Here is a 15,887-nt window from a genome sequence, read left to right as displayed (position 1 = left end):
TGAGTGTTACACTCGGCAAATCCTTTGCCGAGTGTTTTTCAGGCTTTGTCGAGTGTTTTAGACACTCGGCAAAGCAGCTGATTCTGATAGTGGTCACAGATTCGCTTATCAACTTCTTCGATGATATCTAATCTTGGTTTTGTCGATTAGACTAACACAATACGATAAAAGTCATGGGGGGAAGGTCGCAATCCTTCGAACCATGCTAATTCATTTGTCCTGAAATAGCAATTAAAAATTGTTTTTATCATCTGGGCCTTTGGCTAGATAATCGTATATGATTTACCCAAGAGATAATGGTTACAATAGTGAAGTCAGCGGCTGATAGAAATTAGTCTACACCAATGATAACATCTTCGTCTCAAGCAACATCCTAGTCTCCTAGAGTGGTCCCTATTTGCCATGTAGAACAAAGAGGCATTAGTCTAAGTATATTTACAATCAAGCAATTACGGAAAGTCAGTATGATTATCGTCGGCCAACCATAATGTTTAAATTTATTAAGCTCATAAATATTGATATTGTATTGTTAATTTTGTATTTATTATGTATATTTAGTATATTAGTTTGGTAAATCTAGTTATGATGGAATATTTATGGTTAGTTTTTAAGCTAGATAGAATGTTATATCTTACTAGTAATAAATATTAGTATTTTAATAAAATATGGTAATATAAAAGGCACATATAATATCAATAGGTTAACAAAACGTATGTGTCACACGTTTCCATCGGCATGCCTAACATAGCACATTCTGCATGGCTATAGGGTTACACCTAACAATGTACACATTTTAGGAGATTATACCATCCTTGTAATGTTTATGTGTGTTAATGCTCAATTAACCGAGTAGCACACGACAACAAGTATTTATACCTCATTACTGCCGATCTTAGAGCAAAATAACTATCAACCACATTTGGAGACTAGAAGCACATAAGAATCTAGAAATGTACTTTCTTATTTCTGGGAAGCCACAAATATCAGCAAAAAAAACTTTATTATTGAACTATAACTCATAAGCAATCTAAAAGAGGGCACCACCAATGATGGGTTGTTGGTAGAACACTGCTGGGTTTGTCAAAGCAAGTTGGTCGAATGGCAGCAATTGTTGCAGTTGTAAGAGGGTGCCAACGTTAGGCGCAGTGTGCAGGTAGAACGGCAACAAATGTTGCTGTGTCAAGAAGGCAGCAGGGCTCACAGCAGCTAGCTGGCTGAATGGTAGTAGTTGTTGTTGTTGTACATAAGCATGAGAGTTCAATGCTGCCAGTTGGTTGAATGGAAGAAATTGCCGGGGGTAGGCAGCAGCTAGCTGGCTGAATGGTAGTAGTTGTTGTTGCTGCAAATAAGCAGCAGAGTTCAATGCAGCTAGTTGGTTGAATGGCAGAAACTGTTGTTGCTGAGAGTAGGCAGCAAGGTTTGCTAGCACGAGTTGTTGTAGTTGTTGTGCCCTGATGTTTTGTGCCAACAAATGCACCAAAGGTAACTGCTGTTGCTGAGAGTAGGCAGCAAGGTTTGCTAGCACGAGTTGTTGTAGTTGTTGTGCCCTGATGTTTTGTGCCAATAAATGCACCAAAGGTAACTGCTGTAATAGGGCTGATGATTGTTGGAGGAACAAGGGTGATAAAGGTAAGATGCCTGCTGCGATTGCCTGTTGGATCCTGTAGGGTAGAAGAATTGGATTTTCACATACTGAAGACATCGCTGGTGAGAGGTATGGGGGAAGAAGGGAAGCTATAGGAGCTTGTGAGCATTGCGGGAAAATGCTCGCCGTAGCAGCACTTGCAGAAAGACCAAGGAGCATAATGAGGCAAAATATTTTGGCTGCCATTATTGGTACAATATTGTGCTTTCTATGTTGCTAGTTGGTCTCAATAATATGTGCGATATATTATCTACTAATCTAAGAGATATTTATACACATCTCAGTCCTTGTGCTTGTGCAAGATTAATTTTCGATTTTGCAAAAAGAATATTAGTAAGATAAGGTAGAGATGACATGGTATCTAGTTGGTTTTGACATTTAGTGATTACTTTGTTGGGTTATAATTTATACGTAAGCAAGATAAACTTGATAAAATACAATAAATAAGTGGTTTTTCCTCTCGGTATTGTCCAAATACATGGGTGACAATGGTGTGATGCAATACCTTTACACATGTGTAACGATAGCCACATATGTTTTGCTTGGTTTGGCTATTTTGCACTAGAAAAAAATCATGGCACGATTCACCAATGTTAATTTTAGTGTGGTTAACTTGTGTAATAATCGGTTTAAAGAATCACTCGATCCCCACTAATTTTTTGATGTCAATAGAAAGGTGCACATGTGATTTAAACATAATGAATATTAGCAAAATAAATAGTAACATATAAGGAAGACATTGCTAGTTGATATAGTCGTACTGGTTGTAATAGTGCAGTGTTGTTGCTGTGTCGACTCAATCACAACAAAAAACACTAGGAAGAAGCGGAGGATGTAAGGAGTTGTGTCGCTAATATTTCCCAAGAAAGTGATTGTCGTCCTTCATCTAAGTAGATAAACACTTAGCAGATATTCATTTTGGAGGTCTGCTCTCATAGAACTCGTGTACGTAAGTGCTGTAATGGAGTACTCATCTGACAGTTGAGTTGTGAAAGGGAAATAGGGTTAACCATTTCCTATAATTAATTTTGGTGGTTGACGAACAACACAAACACATGGACTAACTAGTTTGTCAAGAATTCATGTATTACAGGTGCATAAGGTTCAACACAAACCAAGAAAGAAATTAAGTTAGGGACACAATTTATTGGAGCAAAAGGACTTGAGTGTGCTGAAAAATGGCGCACCGGACAGTGTCCGGTGCACCAGGCCATACAGCAGATGAACCAGCCACTCTCAGGAATTCCAGGGCGCGCTCCGCTATAATTCACCGGACTGTCCGGTGTACCAGCGGAGCAATGACTCTCTGCGCCAACGGTCGACTCTGTCGCGATGAACAGTGGATGTCAGAAGTCAGAGCGCAGAAGTCAGAGAGCACCAGACTGTCCGATGTGGCACTGGACTGTCCGGTGCAGCAAGACAACAAAGACTCCAACGGTCGACCAGCTTCGAACCCTAACGGTTGCACTGACGTGGCACGCACCGGATAATGCACAATGGTTGTCCGGTGGCGCACCGGACTGTCCGGTGCGCCCATCGCCAGCAGCCTTCACCAACAGCTATGGAAGTGGTTGGGGGCTATAAATACCCCCCCCAACCACCTCATTCATAACCATCCAAGCATTTCTGAACTCTCATTCATTGCAAGAGCAAAGCCCAACACTCCAAGACACAATCAAAGCAATCAATCCACTCAAAGCCCCAAAATCAATTCTAGTGCATTAGGGCTTGTGAGAGGATATCATGTGTTCTTTGTTGCTCTTGTTGCTTGGTTTGGCATTTTTCTTTTCCCGTCTATTTCTTAAGTGACTTGTAATCGAAGCAAGAGACACCAAAGTGTGTGGTGGTCCTTGCGGGGTTTAAGTGACCTGAGAGATTAAGGAAAAGGCTCACTCGGTCTAAGTGACCGTTTGAGAGAGGGAAAGGGTTGAAATAGACCCGGTCTTTGTGACCTCCTCAATGGGGACTAGGTTCTTTGGAACCGAACCTCGGTAAAACAAATCATCGTGTTCACTCGCCTTGATTCTTGTTTGATTTGTTTTCGTCTCTCTAACATTTCCTTGCTAGTGTGAATTTGAGTTGGCTCCCATACGTCATCCGCAATCCTTGAGCAACTCCTAGCAAGAGAGATATTCTTTTGGACTTGAATTTAATTCTAACGCTAACCCCCGACCTTAGTGTGTGTTTAAGTTTATAAATTTCAGGTTTCGCCTATTCAACCCCCCTCTAGGCGACTTTTCAATTGGTATCGGAGCCAGTGCTTCATTAAGAGTCTAACCAACTCGAAGTGATGTCTGAAGATCACGCCAAGAGGGAGATCATGACCAGCGAAAAAGGCCGCAAGCTTGGGGAGGACTCTCTCAAGGGAGTCCGGCAACAAACACAAGGAGGAATCCTCTTCCTCCATCAAGTCGCATCGGAGAGGTGACAAGAAGAAGATGATGAAGAAGGTGGTCTACTACGAGACCGACTCTTCGTCACCCTCCACATCAAGCTCCGAATTGTCCATTACTTCTAAGCACCATGAGCGCAAGAAGTATAGAAAGATGCCCCTATGTTATCCTCGTATTTCAAAGCGTGCTCCATTACTTTATGTACCCCTAGGCAAACCATCATATTTTGATGGTGAAGATTATTGTATGTGGAGTAATAAAGTGAGGCACCATCTAACCTCACTCCATGAAAGCATTTGGGATATTGTTGAGTTTGGAGCGCATGTACCAAAGGTGGGGGACAAGTACTACGACTCGGACGAGGCCGCCCAAATTAGGCACTTTAACTCCCAAGCCACGTCTATACTCATCGCCTCCTTGTGTCGAGAGGAGTATAATAAGGTGCAAGGGTTAAAGAGTGCCAAAGAAATTTGGGACATCCTCAAAACCGCGCATGAAGGGGGCGAGGTGACCAAGATCACCAAGCGCGAGATGATCGAAGGAGAACTCGGTCGATTCGTCCTCAACAAAGGAGAAGAGCCGCAAGCGATGTACAATCGGCTCAAGACCATGGTGAACCAAGTGTGCAACCTCGGGAGCACCAAATGTGATGACCATGAGATGGTCAAGGTTATTCTTATATCCCTCGTATTTCACAATCCTACTCAAGTTCAATTAATACGTGGGGATCCTAGATATAAACTAATGTCTCCCGAGGAGGTTATTGGCAAGTTTGTGAGTTTTGAACTAATGATCAAAGACTCCAAACACATTGTCAACTTGGAGCAAGGTGCCACCTCTACACCCGAGGTGCAACCCGTCGCATTCAAAGCGACAGAAGAAAAGAAGGAGGAGTCTACACCAAGTAGACTTTCAATCGGCGCCTCCAAGCTCGACAATGAGGAGATGGTACTCATCATCAAGAGCTTCCGTCAAATCCTCAAACAAAGGAGGGGGGAAAGACTACAAGTCCCGCTGCAAGAGGGTGTGTTACCGTTGTGGTAAGTCCGATCATTTCATAGCTAAATGTCCAATTTCTAGTGAAAGTGACAGGGACGAAGACAAGAAGGGGAAGAAGAAGGAGAAGAAGAGATACTACAAGAAGAAGGGCAGCGATGCACACATATGTCGGGAATAGGACTCCGACGAGAGCTCCACCGACTCCTCCTCCAACGAGGACGCCGCCAACATTGCCGTCAACAAGGGCCTCCTCTTCCCCAACATCGGCCACAAGTGTCTCATGGCTAAGGACGGCAAGAAGAAAAAGGTACACTCTAGAGCCACTACACGACGGTTCACTTACAGCGACCTACGGTTGGTTGCTAAAACGGCCTTCAGCGACCTACGGTTGGTCGCTAAAAACTTTTAGCGACCCATAAGGATGGTCGCTGTAAGTGCCGTCGCTAAAGGCTTTAGCGACCGACATCTTTTTAGCGACCGACGTCTATTGCTAATATTGTATATTTAGCGACCAACCGTGGGTTGCTGTAGTATAGATTTAGCAACCAACTGTAAGTCGTCATACTATACATTTAGCAACCAACAAAAAGTCGCCCTTTTACAGTTGTTATTAATAAAAATATACATTTAATTAAGCACCACAAATCACAGATTTTTATACACAAATCATAAAGACATACACAGTTAATCAGTATACCACAGTCATAGATCCATCACATAAACACAAAAGCACCACAATTATATATTCACAAAAGCATCACAATTATAATATCATTCACAACTAGATCATTTACAGATAGCTAGCTAGATCATTCACAAAAGCTCTAGAGATGATCAGTCACAAAAGCACCACAGCGACATCACTCCAGCTTGAAGCAGTTTAAAAGCCCACAACTACATCACTAATATTTCATATCACTCCAGCTATTGTTCAAAAGCCCACAACTACCAGCTCTTCTTTTAAATCAACGTTGAAACAACATATAGGAGCTGAGCAAGCTATGCTAGATATGTATTTCAATAGTAGATTCTGGATAGACAGAAATATGTATGGAATAATGAACTATTACATGGAAGCATGAACATGGCTACATCAGTTCTTCTCGTCTTCTATTTTGTCTGACTAGTCTTCCTTCTTCTCTTGCTGTTTAAGAAGAGAAATAAAGAAACCTTCATATTTCCACATACATATATTACTAGACTAGTCAAGATTCGTAAATACAGGATAGCAGTTCATGTGAACTGGGTTTTGTTGCTTTGGGCATATTTCATTTTCACCAAACCAGTGTATCCAGACCACAAATGGGTACACAACAATTTGACTCAATACCTGCTTTGTATAAGGTATTTGTGTGCTCTCACCAGGTAATGTTCTACTATTTCCATTCCATAAGATCAATTGTGCTTGTGGAACATAAAGAACTCCATATGCTATCCTAAACAGCAGGGGCAGAGCTCAGAAATCGGATACTTAGACACAACAACCATGGATACCTATAACTTAAAGTGACGAATAGAAATACTTTAACTAGATTTTAGAGTTACTAATCTAGATTATCGGGCATAGCACATCGACTAAATCAAGCACCACACCACTTAATTTAACAAGTAGAGCCTTATCAAATAACATAGAGTTTTGACAAGTCCACAATTTTTAAATCTAAAGACCTAAAATACTAATGGATGATACTTGCTGATTTTAAATACTAATCGACTTCCGTTGTTTAAAAAAAAAACTTGATGTTTATGACAAGATTTGGTCAAACTTAAAAACTAAAACTTGTTTCGAAGACCATGCACAGTCAAATAAGTGTTTTTGAAAACTACGTACCTCATTTCTTTACTACAAGGGTAGCGAGTCCAGTAATATCAGGATTCTTGAGCTGCTCAAGATGCTTCTTCCCTCTCCTCAACAAGTACTCTATGTGTACAAAGTTCCTAAGGTCAACACTCCTTGCGTTGTCACGGAACTCTGCCAAGATAACAGACTCGATCCTGCGGCGTTCTTCAGGGGCCTTAAGGCGTGCTGTCCGAAGGAATCCCCTATACAGCGCCAAAACCTGCTTCTGAATACCAGACAGCTTTGGGCGGGAGGCCATATCATCCTTGTACAGCAATCATCAAAGCCTAATGCAAATGTAACTACAAAATGAGCTATTTTCAGACAGTAGACATGTGTTTGGACAGCAGAACAGCAAGTCAGCAACTATCTGTTTAGCTCACAATTCATAAAATATGTATCCAATAATAGTAAACTAGAACTTTTTGGAAAGCTTATAAAGTCCTCTATAACTTTTGTATTACCATCACAACAAAATTCGACCTTTACAAAGGTCAAACAGCGCTAAACATAAATTATGTCCAGATTTGGACAGAATTCGACTACTTACTTCAAAAGTCCAGAACTGGAGTTTCCGAAATCCAAATCAGGTGATCCTAGACTTTTTAGAAAGTTAATAGAATTGTCTACAATTCATTTATAAACATCTCAGGTTAATTCAATACATATCAAAGTCAGTTACTACAAACAGACTTCGCTGTCCAAATTTGGACAAATTCAGACTCTATAGTTCAAACAGCTGTAACTTGATATCTAGACCACCAAAAAGGGTGCTCCAAAATTTGTTGGAAAGCTTAAGAAAAGTACTAAAATTCTTCTATAATTACTAAGGGCTGATTCTCAGTTTAGCTTAGCCAAGCAATCCAATTTTCGAAACCTGTACAGAATTTGGACAGATTCTGAGACTGGACTTGGAAAAATCATAACTCCTAAACTACTACACCTATGGTCATGAAATTTTTACACAAGTAAGATAAAAAGATTATCTACAAGTTTTATATATAACGCTTCTACAGAAAACATGATCTACTTTATTGGACTAGCTGCATAACTAAAACTATACCTACAGCCCTAAACAGCAATACCTTCAATTTAACTTCTATTTGGCTTGTAAAATTATCCTATGTTTGGCATTTAGAATACTCTAACACCTTATTAGCAAGATGTTAAAAGAACATTAGAACTACCTTGATATCGCACAATTCATATACAATAACTGGTTCAACTATACCTAAAAAAAATACTTGTACTAAAACACTCTACACATAATCCATCTACAAACATCATGCATATCTCTAATTAGTTTCGTAATACGAGACACACATACTTGCCTCAACTCCAACTCAGGTCATACAACACATCTACTTTCCACTCGAACGGCAACCATATTATCGCACACAACTAAAACATTTCATCAAGTAGCTAAAACAACACATACACCAAGCATAATTATTACGAGTAATTTAGAGGAAAACATCCTTCCCTAAGGTCATGATGGAGTAAGAAAACAGCAATAGGGAATTGGAGATCACACCGCACAACACCTGCTAATCAAAATAGCATCATCGACACATACAACTAACAATCTCTTCAACTCAATAACTGAGTGAACTAATTAGGACACAAATTACCTTACCAACATAAAATCCCTCCGGAACCCTTGAAAACGCTGAGGGTTTTGGTTTAGATTTTTCATCGAGCGATTGGCGGGGGTTGTGCTTGGACTTCGTCTTCCCCCAAATCATGGGATTTCTCCTCACAAGAACACACGAATATACACACGGTTAGCATCTACTTAATCGACGCCGAGTACTAAAACGACAAGGCGAGAAAGGACCTCGTCGGGGGTCGACGGTGTTGCAGATGGGGCTGCACACAACACAAAACTCCTCATGGTCATTTCATCGAGCACCAGAGAGATGGCTCAGCCACCAGTAGAAAGGGGCTGGACGAGTACCGTGTGCCATGGGAGAGGCTGAGTGCTTGCAGCAGCAGGGCCGAAGGGGGAGCTGTGGCTGGGGCAGGGGCGAGGTCGGCCACCAGGGAGATGGCTGGGGCGGCGGCGGCCATGGAATCTGGGTAACCTGGTGGGGAGGGAGGAGATGGAGGAGGGGCAGCCACGGTGGGACAAGCCTGGACGCCTAGTGGAGGAGGAGATCCCGGTGGAGGAGCAGCGGCAGGGGCGCTCAAGGTGTTGGGTGCCATGGATCTGGAGAAGGGGAGCTGCAGGGGCGCTGCTGTGCCGTGGGAAGGAGAGGACTAGAAGGTGACGCGCCATGGGGAAGATGAGGTCGGCGCAGGGAGCTCGGGCGAGCTGGGGCTAGGTGCCGAGCAGAGGGAGATGAGCACCCAAATGGTGGCTGGACTGGCTGTCGTGCTTCAGGAGAGGAGGAAACGATGGTTGCAGCTTCGGGGAGCAAAAAGAAAATACGGCGGTGGAGGATAAAGAAAAATGGGATTTTCCCACTTAATTTTATTTCATTCTCGAAAATACGAAGGCAAATACACATACAAACTCGAGTAGGCAAATACACATACAAACTCGAGTTGGTTTGGGTGAAATATACACGGTTTGGACTAAGCGACATTTGGGATGTACATTTTTAAGTATAATCAACTAGTGTATCGTGCGCGCCCATGCGCGCGTACCTGCAGCAATATGAACTATTTTTATGATCAATTTTGTTAGGATAATGACACAATTTCATTGGGATAATGTACACTCAGAACTTGTTATATAGCACATGCTGTCATCAGTTTAAGAGCAAATTTAAACTGGTCCCAGTGCTTACATAAATTGTTGTACTAAGATAATAATTATAGCGGTTACAGCAAGTCTAGAGTAGACTGAGAGGACTATACATATTACATTGTATTTCAGCAGTGTGTTCCAAGAGCTAAAGATCATAATAAACAGACGCTAAACTGGCAAGGTTTCATCAACTTGGTAATATGTACACAAAAGCATTTGCTTTGCAAAAGTGACGATGATCGTCATAGGTACAGAAAGCAGAGCTGAGGATCGCATAAACAAATACTAAGCTAGAGAAGTTTCATCGGTTTGGTTATATGTACATAAAAGCGTTTGCGCTTCAAAAGTAGTGATGGTCGTTGTAGATACGCAAAGCAATTATCTGTACAGAAAAAAGGACAGATCAGTTGTCGTTGAAGAGTTTGTGAGCTATTCTATTTTTGCGCAAAGGTTATAAAGGAGAGTGAAGAACAATGCACAAATTATATTGATTAGAAGTTGTGTGTAGAGAAGAGGTGTAAAATTATGTCGCGCCTTGATGAGAATGACGTTGATCTACCGGACATCGCTTTCAGGGCCTGTAAAATCTTTTTGATGTTTTTGAAGCCTGCTAGTTTTGATCATGTATGTGTTCTGCAATGTTAGAACTTAGAAAGGACTATGGTACATAGTGTAAAAAAGGAAGCAACTTGTTGCTCGGGTTGCATTTGCTCTCCTCTTTTTTTTAAACATACTTCTTAGGTGGGGATGCCAGATTTTTTTGTCAAGGTGGTCTGAAAGCTAGTCAACATCCTGTAAGTAAGTGGATAAGAATCGTCAAATAGTGTGCCTAATGTATAACATAATTTCATATGTGGTTTAAAGTATGTGAAATAGTGATCCCGAAAAGAGTGAGGTAGGAGAGGCTTGCAGGTCGGTATTGACATTAGTAGGAAACAAAATACTAGATAGGTTTAAGAGAAACCAGACGACTTTGTATCAAAAAAAGGAACCTAAGTTTGCTTTGATAAGAACTCGCATTTAGATGGTCTGGGTGTATATCTATATCGACATCAACATTGTGTAACACGATGAAATTATAAGAGGGAGTAATTGAAAGTAAAAAACAATACTTTTTAATGATGAAACTATAAGAGGGGGTAATTGAAAGTAAAAAAATACTCAAGAAAAGATTGGAAGCCCAAAACAGTGGAGATGCACAACAAAAATAGTTTGTAGGCTGTTCATTTCTCATTTGCATAAAAATGGGATTTTGGCCATTGAAAGGCAAATTTAGAAAAGATCTTTTTTGTTAAGGTGTTCTGAAAGCTAGTCAACATTCTGTAAGTGGATAAGAATTGTCAAATAGTGTGCCTAACAAAATTTCATATGTGGTTTAAAGTATGTGAAATAATGATCCTAAAAAGAGTGACTTAAGAGACGCTTGCGGGTTGATATTGACATTAGTAGGAAAAAATACAAGATCTAACAGAATCCATACGACTTTGTATTAAAAAAAGAACCTTAGTTTGCTTTGACAAGACCTTGAATTTAGATTGTTTGGGTGTATATCCATATTGACGTCAACATCGTGTAACATGATGCAATTATAAGAGTAAGTGAAAGTAAAAATAATAATACTTCCAAAAAGATTGGAAGACCAAAACAGTTGAGATGCACAGCAACAGCAGTCTACAGGATGTTCGCTTTTTCATTTGCATCAAAATGGGACTTCAGCCATTGAAAGGCAAATTTAGAAAAAATCTAAAATAATTAGATTGATCCACATGTTGAAAGGATTTTCGAGTCCATCTTGCATAGATAGTATTCTTTTTCTTTTGTGTGTAATTTTATGCCTGCATAGATATGTATGGAAAAAAATCACTGTCTTCAAATTATGAATAGATATACTCTCTCCCATCACAAAATAATTGAGGTAGACAATTATGTCATTTTTGGGTACATATGGAGCCTAAACGTGATGGTAGAAAAACTTACCTCTATATCATGTAGTGCATTAGAATATGCAAGGCTGTGACATGCCTGTCAAATAGATTTCATTAGTCTATGCACATATATAAGTTCATGTGAAATAGTTGTAGTTTGCACTAAAAAATTCTCACCACATTTTTATGGTCACCAAAAGTGGATAGCTTTGCAAACGATGTTGTTGGAGAGTTTTATGTGGTTGTGAGGCTAATATGTCATCTTGTGTCACTAATTCTTGTTGTTGATAGTTTTGTATGGTACATGGTGCTGACCTTTTCCTTCCATGATTTGTTAACACGGAGAGAACAAAAAAGACTCGATTTGTGACGGAGAACGCGAACATATTAATGGTATCTGCAAAGGTGAATCTGAGAGAGACAATGGCAACTAAATCTAGAGAAGGATACTAACAAGGGTTTCACAAGGTTTTTCTACTATTTGTTTAGCTATATTGTCAAAACAAAAGAATTCTGCTTCGAATGTTCCATCAGTAGCAATGAAGCCGAGTTTGTATCTTTGAATTATGAACTGTTAATGTTGTGTGGCAGTGATTTGATAAGTAAGAGGAAGTGTTTTATCTCAGACGAATAACGACAAAGTAATTGTTTGTGTGAAAGGTTACCTAAATTTAGTTTCTGTCCAATCACACGTATGCAGCGATATTTAGTAGAGGTCTGAATTGAAGACTTGTTGCATTTAGTGCAAGATGGGAACCACCATCTACCTTCCTGTGTGAGGCGTGATATAGCGATTAGTACATCTATAACCTTGTGGCTGCATTTCGCGAAAAAAGTTTACTATAAATAAGATGGAGTTGTAGTTGATGTAATGAATGAGTTCAACAAAATAGGAAGTTAAAGTGATTACATGGAATATATCTGGATCAATTTCAACCAATTCATTGATGGTTTTGTCCTCGAAAGTAGGTGTCTGGGAAACCTGGATCTCTTCTTCAAGTATTGTAGGTCGTAGCAACTAAAGTTCAATATTTTGTAACCTTTAAATGATGTGACAACAAAAATTGAAATAGTAGCAAACATTTGTGTAATTGGTCAGTATTGTGGAATTTAAGCATACATGTTGCTTAAATGTTATTGGATGGCTTAAAAAAGGGTGCTCATATTCATGTGCAAAGGAATACTTGGAACTTATTTGTAGTTCATAATATGTTTCAGAAATTTGGGGAAAAAAGTTAATGCTAGATTGGTATGTTAATTTTACAAAAATGCTTCTACCAGACAGCTAGATAATGTAGACGATACATGTTGATTAAATGTTATTGGATGGCTTAAAAAGTGTGCTCATATTCATGTGAAAAGGAATACTTGGAACTTGTTTGTAGTTCATAATAGATTTTAGAAATTTGGGGCAAAAGTTAATGCTAGATTTGTATGTTAGTTTTACAAAAATGCTACTACCAGACAGCTAGATAATGTAGATGATTGTCAACATGACATGTAAGGAGAACAGGTTTAAGGGGAAATGTAATTACAAGAATGGATAGTGTTTTGTTTATCTATTTTCCCGTACATGTTATACTACATATGTGCCTTAGAAATGTCTGCATTAAAGTACCATGCACATGTTGCGATACCGCTTAAATATGTTTGGCCTACATTGGAGTGAAACATTTGTTTTAATGTCTACAAAACTAGAAAGCGTAATTGTTAGCTTGAAGTGTTTGATGCGCACATAAGACATAAACCAAGTGGGATAAAACAAAAACTATGGAACGAAACAGTTGATGCAACAGCACAGTAGCGCTTTATGTGTATAGAGTGCAAGCTAAGGCAAGTAACAATTACCTCTGAGGATAAAGTCTGAACTTTACTCGAACACAAATAAGGGAAACAGTGTTGTCGCAAAGTGGAAAAGCATAATATGCGTCCAGCAAGAAATGAGGGGAAGAAGAGCAATTTATTTACTATGAAAGCCAGAATAAACCTGAGACAGTAGATCTCGACGACAGAGAACATGAACAATAAAAACGAAGTGCGAAGGTAACAAAAAAGGAGAAAAGTGGAGGGCTTAAGAAAGGATTTCTGACGAAAATGATAGAACACATGGCCGACGAACTGGACGAGCACAATCACCGACGAAGAATGCAATGAATAGAAGTGCAAAGCAGAACAAACAATGAAACAAAAGAGCGAAGAGGAGGAATAATTGTAGGGCAAAGGCGAAAAGGGCCCAGTAGAATCATAAAATGGGTAATTTATCAAAAAAATGGGCAAACAATAAAGTTCACAATGCTGATTTTAATTGTGTTTCATTTGCATAATATGTACTGGCGTACTGAAATTGTACCATATTTTTAGGTAATGGAATCGATAAAATCCAAGCAGATGGTTTCAAAGGGGCAAACTTGAATATGGTTAACTATTGAGTCGATGAGGTGGAGATATCTGGATATTGAGATGAGGGCAAACTTGAATATGGTTAGATGTTCATGTCACTGAAAGGTTGCAAAACTGTAGTTTATAATCGATTGCAGTGGGAAAAAATGCCAATGTAGGTGGCAAATCTATTAAAGAAAAACAAAAATTCTAGAAATAGACCTCTCCCATATGAGTTAGAAATTAGCGTCGCCGAGATTCTGAAGATGCCGTTCAATTCAAACAGAAGCAGTCTGCAAAATTAAGTGAAAATCAGTTACTACACTTAGGGCTAATTTGGAAACTTAAAAATCTCCTCCGGTATTCTCAGGGATTGAGTGGGAAATTAGCTCATTTTCTTCTCAATATCCGGGAATCCCGGAGAGGATTTAAAATTTTCAAACTAGCCCTTAAGAAAATATATGCCATGAGAAAAGAAAATGTATGCTAACAAAAGTATAGATATTTATTGTTGGAATAATCCTTCTTTAAATCTCTTCAATTTTTAGAAGTAAAACTGAGTATTGTGCCACTTCATATATCTTGTTTTCGTCATTGGTCAATTCGTAGCTGAAACTGTGTGAAGTTTTTCAGGAAAGCAAAAGCACGTAATAGCAAACAGAAGACTAACAACATTTAAGCTCTCAAAAGTACTCATACCGGTAATATAGGATGTCGTACACAGCAGTCTTTGAAGTTTTTGGAATGTGCTAACTTTTTTCCGTTGCTATAAGCTAAATAAAAGAGCAGCCAAATCAGTGAAGGAAAGTAGGCAGCATTGAGCATTAAAAAAAATTAAGCATAAAATTAAAGTAGGCAGCATTGAGCATTAAAATATGGCAACTGCATCTGCATACGTATGGGGGAAATCATATTTAAAAGAAAAAAAAGGAAACGTTAGGCAAATCCCTTAAGGTGACAAAAGAGCCAATGGAGTTTTTCCTCCTCAACCGGCGTGGAGTCTACAATGTTCCCCACGACTACCATCGTCCACGACACTGCTTTCCGTTGGGGTGTATCATCGAGCATCTTGCACGCGTACATTAAGTAGTTGGTAACCTTGGTGGCATCCTCCTCCAAGCGCCAGCCTAGGCGGAGAAGAAAGGGGAGGAGCAGCATCGCATAGGGGGCGGCAGGGCAGGCTTAGCGGCGCGTGTGGAAGCGTCGACCAACGCAGTTCACGTGGCCCTTGCCAGCGCCGCTCGACAAACGTACGCGGTCATCTTTGAGGAGCCATGTTAGCCAAAAGGAGGAGGAGATCCGTGAAGACGCAGGCGTCATTCAGCGCACTGGCGTATTCCATGGCAGTGGGAATGGAGGAACTCGCGGCGGCCCGAGTCAGAGACAAGAATGGACACAAGAACAACGACGAATGCAATGCTCAAGTTCGTCGCAAGTGTAGAACTCAGGTGCCGCGCAAAGGCATTAGATACCAAGGGGACCGAGCCGTCGACTGCAGCAGGTAACGCCGATTGTAGAAAAGAAAAGAAACGAAAGGCAATGATAGGAATAGAGGACGTAATGGAGGAAGTACATGTTCTTCGTCGTCGCCGTCTCCTTTGCCTACCTCCTGTAGTTACGAAAGCGGACCTCGGCAACCCAGAGTCTCTCTTATCCTTTTTACTTTGGAGACGCATGAGCTGGTGAGAGAAGAAACTAGAACCATCCACACACACTGTGCAGGGGTGAGATTGTCACCATTGATGAACGATCGGACGGCAAAAAAATTTGCCGACGTGGACACACGAGGAAGCGGCAAACCTTGCTGCTTTAATAATAAGGAAATACTGCAACAGAAGATAATAATAGTATAAATTAAGTAAATCTTGTGATTGGAAACTTTATCAGTTATAAAGTTAAGCAAGAACAGGCACAAAAAATCATGGCCAATGTCGCGGTGGCTGGCTGCCTGACG

The 15,887-nt window shown here is 40.1% G+C and overlaps 2 protein-coding genes and 1 long non-coding RNA gene across 4 annotated transcripts; all 3 read right to left on the bottom strand.

The window, feature by feature from the left end:
• Positions 1–981: 981 nt before the first annotated feature.
• Positions 982–1,890, bottom strand: z1A1_2 (alpha zein). Its single transcript, NM_001112275.2, has one exon. It carries the CDS (start codon positions 1,829–1,831, stop codon positions 1,028–1,030), a length of 804 nt encoding a protein of 267 aa, NP_001105745.1. The 5' UTR covers positions 1,832–1,890; the 3' UTR covers positions 982–1,027.
• A 3,871-nt stretch (positions 1,891–5,761) lies between these two features.
• LOC100274842 (uncharacterized) lies at positions 5,762–9,258 on the bottom strand. Of its 2 annotated transcripts, NR_148498.1 has the most exons (3): positions 8,509–9,258; positions 6,869–7,164; positions 5,842–6,181 (listed from the first exon to the last, which is right to left on the bottom strand). It is a non-coding gene; the product is annotated as an uncharacterized lncRNA (long non-coding RNA). The 2 variants fall into 2 exon arrangements; NR_148497.1 differs by having other exon boundaries at positions 5,762–8,421.
• Positions 9,259–9,764: 506 nt separating this feature from the next.
• On the bottom strand, positions 9,765–15,553 carry LOC100192775 (uncharacterized). The gene is made up of 7 exons (NM_001137971.1): positions 15,507–15,553; positions 14,633–14,706; positions 13,403–14,226; positions 12,465–12,572; positions 12,220–12,325; positions 11,607–11,651; positions 9,765–10,011 (listed from the first exon to the last, which is right to left on the bottom strand). Exons 3-6 carry the CDS (start codon positions 13,571–13,573, stop codon positions 11,626–11,628), a joined length of 411 nt encoding a protein of 136 aa, NP_001131443.1. The 5' UTR covers positions 13,574–14,226; positions 14,633–14,706; positions 15,507–15,553; the 3' UTR covers positions 9,765–10,011; positions 11,607–11,625.
• Between the last annotated feature and the right edge of the window lie 334 nt (positions 15,554–15,887).

This window comes from Zea mays, chromosome 4 (genome assembly GCF_902167145.1).
Source record: "Zea mays cultivar B73 chromosome 4, Zm-B73-REFERENCE-NAM-5.0, whole genome shotgun sequence".
Lineage (NCBI taxonomy): Eukaryota > Viridiplantae > Streptophyta > Magnoliopsida > Poales > Poaceae > Zea > Zea mays.
The sequence above is the reverse complement of the archived record's forward strand: the minus strand, read 5'-3'. Positions and strand labels throughout refer to the sequence as shown.

Excerpts from the sequence above, each read along its gene's own strand:
- z1A1_2 (NM_001112275.2), bottom strand. The coding sequence starts at position 1,831 with ATGGCAGCCAAAATATTTTGCCTCATTATGCTCCTTGGTCTTTCTGCA.
- LOC100192775 (NM_001137971.1), bottom strand. The coding sequence starts at position 13,573 with ATGTTCTCTGTCGTCGAGATCTACTGTCTCAGGTTTATTCTGGCTTTC. Across the intron at positions 12,326-12,464 it reads TTGATCCAGATATATTCCAT|GAAGGTAGATGGTGGTTCCC; the intron begins GTAATCACTTTA and ends CGCCTCACACAG. Across the intron at positions 11,652-12,219 it reads TGGACAGAAACTAAATTTAG|GCATGTCACAGCCTTGCATA; the intron begins GTAACCTTTCAC and ends TCTATTTGACAG.